The sequence below is a fragment of a genome, unplaced genomic scaffold (assembly GCF_019419815.1).
Source record: "Pyrus x bretschneideri cultivar Hongxiangsu unplaced genomic scaffold, Pyrus_bretschneideri_v1 Contig17, whole genome shotgun sequence".
NCBI lineage: Eukaryota > Viridiplantae > Streptophyta > Magnoliopsida > Rosales > Rosaceae > Pyrus > Pyrus x bretschneideri.
This window is the reverse complement of record NW_025999468.1, coordinates 2,781,651-2,792,855: the sequence shown is the minus strand read 5'-3', so window position 1 is coordinate 2,792,855 and position 11,205 is coordinate 2,781,651. Positions and strand designations below refer to the sequence as shown.

At 35.2% G+C, this 11,205-nt stretch overlaps 2 protein-coding genes and 1 long non-coding RNA gene across 3 annotated transcripts; all 3 read left to right on the top strand.

Annotated features, from left to right (window-relative positions):
- The first annotated feature begins 1,088 nt into the window (after positions 1–1,088).
- Positions 1,089–2,232, top strand: LOC125475928 (blue copper protein-like). The gene is made up of 2 exons (XM_048581388.1): positions 1,089–1,332; positions 1,662–2,232. The coding sequence occupies exons 1-2, from the start codon at positions 1,173–1,175 to the stop codon at positions 2,054–2,056; spliced, it is 555 nt and encodes a 184-aa protein (XP_048437345.1). The 5' UTR covers positions 1,089–1,172; the 3' UTR covers positions 2,057–2,232.
- A 2,836-nt stretch (positions 2,233–5,068) lies between these two features.
- On the top strand, positions 5,069–8,316 carry LOC125475927. Its single transcript, XR_007257282.1, has 6 exons — positions 5,069–5,109; positions 6,124–6,192; positions 6,480–6,564; positions 7,325–7,458; positions 7,649–7,706; positions 8,093–8,316. It is a non-coding gene; the product is annotated as an uncharacterized LOC125475927 (long non-coding RNA).
- A 1,141-nt stretch (positions 8,317–9,457) lies between these two features.
- LOC125475926 (blue copper protein-like) lies at positions 9,458–10,929 on the top strand. The gene is made up of 2 exons (XM_048581387.1): positions 9,458–10,043; positions 10,389–10,929. The coding sequence occupies exons 1-2, from the start codon at positions 9,884–9,886 to the stop codon at positions 10,760–10,762; spliced, it is 534 nt and encodes a 177-aa protein (XP_048437344.1). The 5' UTR covers positions 9,458–9,883; the 3' UTR covers positions 10,763–10,929.
- Positions 10,930–11,205: the final 276 nt, after the last annotated feature.

The following is an 11,205-nucleotide window of genomic DNA, read 5'->3' as shown; positions in this document are numbered from 1 at the left end:
GTAACCAACACGGAGACTTTTTTTCTTTCTTTATATTTGAATTTAGGGTTAATTGCAAATTTGTTCTCTTTACTTCATACGATTTTCTTGCTTCGATTCTAAACTTATTTCTATTTTACTTTTGTACATGAACTTTTGTAAGTGTGCTCATTGTTAGAGCTTTGATTCCTCTTAATGAAATTTGCCTTGTTGTACTAAGTTACTTATTTAATCTCAAACATCTCTCAACGTTGAGAATTTTTTATGTGTCCATGCCACTAAAAAGTTCGGCTTGCTACTTCTCTACCCTTGCATTCAGGGTCATGAAAAGTAGATCACCTCCAGCTTGTTTAAGCCTGATGTCAATACTAAACCAATAAAACTCACATTTCTATTAGGAAAATGTTATTTGCACTCTTAAAGTCATTACGTACTCATTTTTAATGTTATTCTCTCCTATATTTCTTTATGGGAGTATTGCAGGCTGACTAATTTGGAGTATCAACACATTTCCATATGTCTGTAATAAGGGTTTAGGGTGCTAAGACTACAAAATTTCAAATGTACCATCTTTCACATATTTTATGTCTATTATGATTGTCTTTGGATTCTCGTTGGCAATAATCATAGCTCTTATAAGCATAACATGTTAATCTTTTCTTAATTCGCAATCCATCATTAAAGAGATGGTGAAAGGTCAATCCACAAAGCCATACAACAAATTAAAAGTAAACCAACCCTTGGATCACATTTCTTTAATTTAAGTCCACTTTGGTGCTTAGAAAGGGGTTTAAAAGAAAGATAGAACATTATCCTAACAAACCTAGATTATGATAGCCTTATTTATCATTACATTTCTTTCTTGTGAAAGTTAAGAGATTAACAATGCAAAAAGAAATAAAAAGAAAAAAGGGTCACATTATTATAAGTTAACAAAGCATTAGGTGTGACGTCTAACCTAGGTCATCCCCATGCAATGAGTTCCTTGATGGAACATGTTGCATTTCATCACAAGTAAGTCGACCAAGGGCCACCAAACCCTACTTACTCCAACCCCCTTCATACCATTATATAACTGAATTCCCACTCTTTAGAATCATATCATCACAAAAGGCTTCTTCTTCTCCCTCTCTCTCTCTCTCTCTCTCTCTCTCTCTCTCTCTCTCTCTCTCATTGTAGCTGGCTCATCGAGAATGGCCAGAATTGTGGGTTTAGTCCTGGTTGTTGCCGTGGTCATGATGCCAAGCTGCTTAGCCACTGTGTACACCGTTGGAGACTCCTCTGGGTGGGCTAGTGGTGTGGATTATAGCACTTGGACTAGTGGCAAGACCTTTAAAGTGGGTGACAGCCTGGGTAAAATCCTTACTCCCTTTTAATTATTTATCGTGAACATGCTTCAAAAATAATGCTTATGAGGTGTTATTTTGATGTGTCGTTTCAGAATTCCGTAAATCTAGACTATTGATTAAGAGAGCTCTTGTTTAATGAGTTAAGTTTGAAAACGAACATTCAATCTAGATACGTGTTTTGAAAATTAGGTATAGATAATCAATTTAGATAATTGATTAGGTCAATTTTATTTAACGTGTGGTGTTAGAATTATTTATAGTCTAGTAACACTGCGACTTGGTTTACGTTTGAATTGATTGTGTCAAATTTTCCTAAATTTTTGTACTTGTTAGTGTTCAACTATGGAAGTGGGCACACGGTGGACGAAGTGACTGACAGTGACTACAAAACTTGCACTGTGGGAAATTCAATTACAAGTGATAGAAGCGGAACCACCACCATCCCCCTCAAGACTGCCGGGACTCATAACTACATTTGTGGCACGGTTGGGCATTGTACAATGGGGATGAAGCTTTCTGTGACTGTAGCGTCGGGATCAACCGCAGTACCATCCGGCAACGGTAAATCAACATCCGGTGGTTCCGACGGTAACTCTACAGTTACCACCCCTGCAAGTACCACCAAACCCTCATCAACTAGTGATGGGAGTAGCCACTCTAGCTCTCTTGTTGTGACTTTGTGGAGTGTGATTAGTTTGGTTGGTTTTTGTATGTTCCTTCTAATTTAAGTTTGGCAGCTGATGAGATGATATCACTCCAAGTGCCAGGATAGAGGCAGTGCTAGTTTATTTCTTCTTGTTTAAATTTTAGGGTATTTTAAGTACTCTTGAGTTTCTGGGGTCCATGATACATTATTTGTGTAGCATGATTGAGGTTCATATATATTATGCACTTTGCTTTTGAAGGACCATGATTCCCAAACCCATCTCACTCAACAACAATTTCACGTACTATAACTTTTCAAACATGAACGAGAATGATTCTTATTTTTTTCATTCTAATTCTGTTTTGGTAGTTAATCAATATTTGCTACTATAAATATGAAATTTGAAAAGAAAAATAATCTTGGAGTGATTTAATTAACTTCGTTAACCGAATGAAAATTATAACAATTGCATTAAGTGAAAAAAAAGTACAAATTGAAAAGATTTGCAATGTGGTCACGGGTAAGGTAAAATTCCCATAACCTCTCTAAACCTGGAAGGGATGGATAGCCGCAGCTTACCATCGATTTCCCCCTTTAAAAAAAAAAAGAAAAAAAAGAAAAAAAAAGAAGAATTTGTGGAGGTGGAAAGAGAATATGAAAGAAAAATAAAAAATGACTGAAGTTTAACCACAGAGGCAACGAATAAGAGATAATTGATAAATTAACTAGCTGAACTAAATGTAACACATTGTAACACACAAGCTGAACTAGAGCCCAATGGATAATAAACTGGTAAACCAAATTATAAAATGAAGGTAAATTGATAAATTAACTAAGAAATAAAAGTAAAATGGATTAGGTTATAAAAAGTGGTGTTAATTTACAATTTTGTATTAAGATTGTAACCTGCAATTCACAATCTCAGTTATCTCATAGCTTAACTAGTTAAAAAAAATAAATGAACGTACATATGTCATATTGTAATTTATCTATAGCTGAGTGATTTTTTTTTATTTTCAAGTTCATTGCATACATCGAAGGCTGTAAATTGGATACGTACACTTCAAGTTTGGGTCATTTGTGGCTTATTCCAGCTCAACTTAGCTAACCATAAGATTGAGTTTATTTCCACATCGGATAATACTTCTCTTCGCCCTTAAGAAATGAAATTTTTCTTCCCTGACATCGTTTTACCATACAAACTTAATAGTCGAAATCATTTCTTTTATCATCTAAATATGTATCATCACTCAAAAAATTCTTTGATTTGGAAATTGTTTAGTCATCAAGTCATCAATGTGTCGAACAAACTGATGGTTATGATAATAAATAGCATCCTCACATTGAATGAATTCTTCAAAAGGCGAATTTTTTTTCACATAATGACATTCTTACACCAAAGGATGGCCCAAGAAAAAAATAGTATCAAACTCGTCATCATTGTAAAATTCGAATCATCAATTTGCAGTCTTAGATAATATTCTCTAAGACCTCTTACTTACAAATGAGACTATAGTAATAAGTGACTTGAAGAGATGATGTTTATATTATAATTGATGCAGTAATCAAGGCTCTCATGCATGTATAGATTTTTTTTTTTTTTTGTTCAAACGATAGATTTTGTTAGATTAGATGTTAGATTAGCCATCGATAGAGTTCGAACCCACGTCACCATGTAAGAGCTCAACACCTTTCCAATATTGTGGTAAAGTCCCACTTAATGCATGTATAGAAATTTACCAAGAGTCTCATGGATATTGAAATCATCAAATATATTTAATTTTAAGTTATAGAGCAACACAAATATTAGTAGTCATTTAACAACATTTTAAATAGTTTTGGGGAGAGTAAAAGTCCAATTCGGACTTAGGTTTTTATTTGTGTTTGTACTCTTTATAAATATCATGTATTAGAAGCCATTGACAAGCTGGAATGAATGAAAAATATATTTCTTTTGTGCAATTAAAGTGAGTATTTCTTCTTTCGAAAAATCAAACATTTTGATTTGGTTGTGTGAGTGAATTCACGATTAGCGACATGAGTGATTCGTTGCCATTGGTCGAGTGATTTCCAAGTTCTATGTCTGTACAAATGTGAGCGAATCCACCTCTTGGTTGAGACATTCCTAAGTCATCTATTCCTCGTCTCTTCGAGACTATTTGATTATTTCCTACGTTAATAAGAAGGAGAAGAGAATAAATGACTTTGAATTTGACGTTTGTACGATAAAGTAATTTGAGAACTTTCTTAGTTGCGTGAAGACAATCTTAATTCTAATTCTTCAAACTGTCTCCCTCAAAACACTTGGGATTCATATCATAATTCTTTTCCCTGAGCAATTGTTTACTAGCCAGATTCCCTAACGTGGGTGGTTGGTGTACCAAAACCAAAATAATCAAACCCTACTTTTCACATATGAAAAAGTTTGACTCGCATTTTTTATTTGGGTCATGAGTCTCATGACTCATCTCATGCATGAACAGAACATCATGCCCATGCCCATTACATTAGTCTAAAGAAGGCTTTTCAATTGCACTGTACAAATGAATAGTCTTTGGAGTCGAATTTCACTTTATTTACGAGGCTGCCACTGACTCTCTCTGCCGCTGATCTTCATGCCGCTGGTTGATGATCCTGGAAAAGGCAGCGGCGCGATGGTCATTTTAGTCTGTAGGGTTTCGAATGGGTTGGGTGGGTTAGCGACTTTCATTTCCTTTCTTTGTGAGCTGCAGTGGGACTCGGTGAGAGAGCGAGCGAGCAGAGAGAGAAGAGAGACAGGGAGGGAGAGAGATAGAGATTTGGTGAGAGGAAGGCATGCGGCTTGCAGGCAGATAGAGTCACTGGGGGTGTACGATTCGAGGGAGAGAAAGGGGTTGGTTTCGAAAGCTCGACCTAGGGTTGTTCCTGCAAGATTTCAACAGCGTTTTCCCTCTTCTCCACTATTTTCCTTCATTCCCTTTTCTCTGAACCAGAAAACTAGATTCCTCTTCTGGAGTCTCTCCCAGTGTGGAACCCCCACGACCACCAGGCGCCACAGCTGCGTCAAAGGTTTGCGTGTTGAATTTCACATCAACATCTCCCTATAACCTAGGAGCTTGGTTCGGATCGGGCGATTCCGGAGGCCCTGCCATCGAGGTTAGTCTGAAGCGATTCCTATCTTATTCACTTATTGCATGTCAAAATCTGCTTCAAATTTGTGATTTAATATAATTGGGCTTTAGAAAAAAAAATTCTTGATTTTGTCTAATCCAATTGAATGATTAGAAAATTTTTCATTAAATTTCTGGGTTCCTGGGGGGTTCTGAATCGCGGTGTTGAGAGAGCTTGGTTGCTTAATTGCTATTGAAATTAGCTTCTAAACGTTCATAATTTGCCTTTTTTATGTTCATTCTATATTTTCTGTGAGTTCAAATATATTTGTGTGTTTGTTTGTTTGTGTTTTTTTTTTTTTTTTTTTTTTTTTTGTGATGTATTGCCGATGCCAAAATATCATATTTACAAGGACAAAGATAGAAAGGTTCTAAATCAATTTTTTATCCTGGTTTGCTGCTGGGTTCACTATCAGTAAAAGGCACATGAAATATGGTATTGATTTCAGAGCCTTTGATTTCTCAGAATGTCTTCATATATCGAATGTCATCTGAATTTAGTTGTAGTTGATTTGTCAAAGTTTGTTGTTGTTTAGCTTTTTCAAATGGCAGTCTTAGTATTTGCCCAGTATTTTTTGTGAATTCCAAACTTTGCTTATAATTATAGGTATGTAAAAGCTGCCAATTGGATTTGTTCCCCAGATGATAATGGCATACTAATATAATGGTTGTTCTTTTGCTTTGATGTACGAGTAAGAAGATTGTTTTGCCCCTTATGTATCCTGCTTCTTTCTGTTCCACGAAGTTGCTAAGAAAAAAAAGTACTTTGTGATCGTTTTCTTTCTTATGGTGATGTGTAGATAAAATCTGTCTTTTTTTCTTTGTATCAGCAACCTATTACCCCTTCATGAGCATGTTCAGTTAAGAAACTTTTGATTTTTCTTCTGTTTAATTTCTCATCTGATAGGTTCAATATTAATAGAGTCCAATTAACATCCATATTGGAATGACAATCGAGAAATGCAATGACATACTTCTAATTCCATCCTCATGAATCAAGAATCGGATGGTGTAAGGTTATGCACTTGCTTTGGATATGACTGCCAGAGAAATTCAAGCTTCTGCTAAGGTAATTATCGATAATCAGATTGTTTTGATGCGATCAAACACGGTAGTGAAATGTTCAATTTTATGGCTACAAGTGTCTAATTAGAATGCTAATGCTGCAGTTCATGATAATCATATGTTCTGATTTAAACAGTTACTGCAAATGTATTGTTGCTTTGTGATGAATGAGTTATCTTTTGCATATAAGACTTTTCGTTTCTCGATACTAAGTCTAAAATAGAGATTTCAGAGCAAAACATTGATCCAGTATAAGCGAGTTCTGATTTTGTAGTTTATTTATGTTTCCAGATAAAATCTACAGAGATTAGAAAGAGAAAAAGGGCAAAGGAAAGCTATGGTGACTCTTGAAAGATGGTTCAAGTCTCTGTTGGAGGTACATTGGATTTATGTTTATTATGTGTTTAGTACATTGTTTGGACTATAGATTTGGTTTGAACTCAATGTTGTCCGTGTATATAAATATATCTGTAAATATATTTTTGTGTGAATATATGTGTGCATATAGATTTTTACATTGTTAGGACTAATAATGTTTGTGCTGTTGGGATTTTCGATTGGGATTGGGGGCTAATAAGGACTAGGGATGTTGGATGGTATCTTAATTTATATGGGAGTTGATTTTTTCTTCTCTGTGAATCAGGATTGACAATTTCATTTTGCACAGGCCATACCGATTAAAGATGCTATGGTGTTGTCAAAAGATAAACCTGACATATAAAGTTGGATATTTCAAAGTTGCCTGTTTTCTGTTTAAACATTTTGTTTTTCCTACTTCTTCAGTTTCAATTCTTACTTTCGACTACTACTTTTAAAATGTTGTTTTGGTTAGACTTTTGGATGAGGCCACAGTCCTGCAAAGATATAATTTTCTCTTCTTTTACATAAGATATTGATTTTTTTTGTCATTCATCGCTTTGAAGAATGCATTTGATCTGCTTGAGCATAATATTCTGATCTCAAACCACTTTCACAAAGCTGATTTATTATCTACACGTGTGCTATTTTCATTTCAAATTGTGACTGCTATTTTGCTTTTCCCATTCTCATATTCCTAATAAGTGACCTCTGAAATTTATTGCCTATATCTTTTCAAAGCGCTTCAGGTATAAATTCACCTCACACTTCCTTGACAGGGGAGAATCAGACCATTGAGTGGGCTATACGACTAACAGTTGCTCTGAACATTGCCAAAGCATTAGATCACTGCAGCAGCGAATGCCGCCCATTGTACCATGACTTAAATGCATATATGGTTCTCTTTGATAAGGTGTTGTCTCAAATTTCCTTTCCCAAACGATAATTAATAAAATAGAGGACCAATTAAGTCTTTGAAAAACAAATTTTTTTTTCTACGTTGCTGAGTATTTGGAGCTTGCAGCTTTCATTGGTTATTATATTTGATTGAGTTAAACTTGGATTTCTGGATTTTGACTTTTCCATTTGTTTCTCTGTTGCAGAGTTGGCTTCATTTCAGTCCAGAAACTCTCTAAATAGGTCCAATAACTCACTAAATAGGTAAATCGAGAAGAATTCAGCGTTGCACGCCTTTTTTGCTATGCTGTTTAAATCTGTCTGTCATTTTGTTCATTCTTCATGTTTAACTTTGTTCTGCAGGCTTTCTATGGCTAACTTAAGCATTTAAGTTATTCATTTGTTAAAGATGTTTGCTATTTTGGAACAGTTTGAAAGTTAATGCATGACTCGAGGATGACTTTTAGCTTATCCCACTTATCTTTCACGCTCTCACTTCATTCATGTGCTGAGTCATGGTTTAACTGTTTAAATTCAAGAACTAAAAATGGCCAGCAGGCTAAAAAGTGATTAGATTTTGAGATGCATATTTTGGTTTCTCATTATTTCTTTGTTTTTTTATTTTTCATTTATTAATGTTCTTTTGGCAGCTTATTTGATTGTATTTGTGGTTTCCCGGGGACGAACAAATCCTCTCCTTAAACTTCGATTCTCAGAAGAATCACATTTCTGATGACCTCTGGGAGAGAATGATTAGTTGGAGGTTTAAGCTTTTGATAAGATACAAATTGAAACATTGATTTGTGTTTGTGTGTTTATCTCTCTCTCTCTCTCTCTCTCTCTCTCTCTCTCTATATATATATATATATATATATTATTATACATATGTGTAATCATTTGCTGCTTTACTTAATCATCATATTTTTTATTTGGGTTTCTGAAGTTCCGGGACAAGTTCGCCGCCACCAAAATGTATACCTTACTTCAATTCCAAACTCTCCAAGGCTGTCTTCTTTATAGATCATCAAAGCAGTGCTGAAATTCTGAGAAGGTATATTTAGAAACAATTATTGAGTTTTACCAAAAATTTTGCTCATTTTTTTCTTCTTCATTTTCTTATGAAATTTAGGTTTTTGAGTAATGGGTTAGGAATTAATTCTTAATCAATAATAGGTATTGTAGTTGAGTTGCAAATAGTGTTGAAAGTATTAGATGATCTTAGTTGCATGAGATTATTGTGTTTCTAATCCACCAAATTCATTTCAAATATAGTAGCGATTCTTGGTGTACCTGAATAAGCCATACTCAGTTGAATGTATATAAAAGCCAAGCTGCTTATTTTATTGACCTCATTCACTCATGTGTCCCTCTGTTCATTCATGACGGTTGGTTCCCGCCGTAACGCGCGGGCATATTATCTAGTAACGTCTAATGCTCACTTTGTTAGGTGAACCGTTTTGCTCAGAGAATGTGACTTCTCATTTCCAAAGATCAAACCCACTTTGACCTATGTTTGTGCTTGGACAAGAATAAAAAGATTAACCAGAACTAGAAATAATATTAATAAGCTTTACGTTCTTTTCAGGCTAACTAGTAACTAACACTAAGACTTTTTTTTTTCTTTATATTTGAATTTAGGGTTAATTGCAAATTTGTTCTCTTGACTTCTTACGATTTTCTTGCTTCGATTCTAAACTTATTTCTATTTTATTTTTGTCCCAGAACTTGTGTAAGTGTGTTCATTGAAGACAATCCGTAAAGAGCTTTGATTCCTCTCAATGAAATTTGTCATGTTGCACTAAGTTACTTATATAATCTCAAATCTCCCTCGACACCGAGAATTTTTTGTTCCCATGTCAATCACAAGTTCGGCTTGCTACTCCTGCCCTTGCGTTGGGGGTCATGAAAGGGAGATCACCTCCTGCTTGTTTTAGTGTTATGTCAATGCAGAACCAATAAAACTCACATTTCTATTAGGGAAATGTTATTTGCACTCTTAAAAAATCATTACGTCTCCTATTTTTCTTTAATTTGATTATTCCACTTTGGTGCTTAGAAATGGGTTTAAGAAATATAGAACATTTTCCTAACAAACCTAGATTATGATGGCCGTATTTATCATCACATTTCTTTCTTGTGAAAGTTAGGAGATTAACAATGCAAAAAGAAATAAAAAGAAAAAAGGGTCACATTATTATAACAAAGCATTAGGTGTGACATCTTAACCCAAGTCATCCCCATGCAATGGACGGAACATTTTGCATTTCATCGGAAGTAAGTCGACCAAGTGGGCCACCAAACCCTACCTACTCCAACCCCCTTCATACCATTATGTAACTGAATTCCCACTCTTTAGAATTATATCATCACAAAAGGCTTCTTCTTCTCTCTCTCTCTCTCTCTCTCTCTCACACACACACATTGTAGCTAGCTCATCGAGAATGGCCAGAACTGTGGGTTTAATCCTCGTTTTTGCCATGGTCATGATGCCAAGCTGCTTAGCCACTGTGTACACCGTTGGAGACTCCTCTGGGTGGGATACTGGTGTGGATTATAGCACTTGGACTAGTGGCAAGACCTTTGAAGTTGGTGACAGCCTGGGTAAAGTCCTTACTCCCTTTTAATTATTTGTCGTGAACATGCTTCAAAAATAATGTTTATGAGGTGTTATTTTGATGTGTTGTTTCAGAGTTACGTATAGATTCATTCTAGACTATCGATTAAGGGAGCTCTTGTTTAATGAGTAAAGTTTGGAAATTAAGTACAAACATTCAATCTAGATACTTGTTTTGAGAATAACTTATAGATAATCAATTTAGATAATTGATCAGGTCAATTTTATTTAACGAGTGTGGTGTTAGAATTATTTATAGTCTAGTAACACTGCCACTTGGTTTACGTTTGAACTGATTGTGTCAATTTTTCCTAAATTTTGGTACATGTTAGTGTTCAAGTATCAAAGTCAGCACACGGTGGAAGAAGTGACTGACAGTGACTACAAAACTTGCACTCTGCAAAATTCAATTAAAAGTCATCGTGGCGGAACCACCACCATCCCCCTCAAGACTGCCGGGACTCATAACTACATTTGTAGCTCGGTTGGGCATTGTTCGATGGGGATGAAGCTTTCTGTGACTGTAGAGTCAGGATCAACCGCAGCACCATCCGGTGGTTCCGACAGTAACTCTACAGTTACCACCCCTGCAAGTACCACCAAACCCTCATCAACTGGTAATGGGAGTAGCCACTCTAGCTCTCTTGTTGTGACTTTGTGGAGTGTGATTAGTTTGGTTGGTTTTTGTATGTTCCTTCTAATTTAAGTTTGGCAGCTGATGAGATGATATCACTCCAAGTGCCAGGATAGAGGCAGTGCTAGTTTATTTCTTCTTGTGTTAAATTTTAAGTACTCTTGAGTTTCTGGGGTCCATGATACATTATTTGTGTAGCATGATTGAGGTTCATATATATTATGCACTTTGCTTTTGAAGGACCATGATTTCCAAACCCATCTCACTCAACAACAATTTCACGTACTATAACTTTTCAAACATGAACGAGAATGATTCTTATTTTTTTTCATTCTAATTCTGTTTGGTAGTTAATCAATATTTGCTACTATAAATATGAAATTTGAAAAGAAAAATAATCTCGGAGTGATTTAATTAACTTCATTAACCGAATGAAAATTATAACAATGGCATATGAAAAAAAAAAGTACAAATTGAAATGATTTGCAATGTGATCACGGGCAGGGTAAAAAATG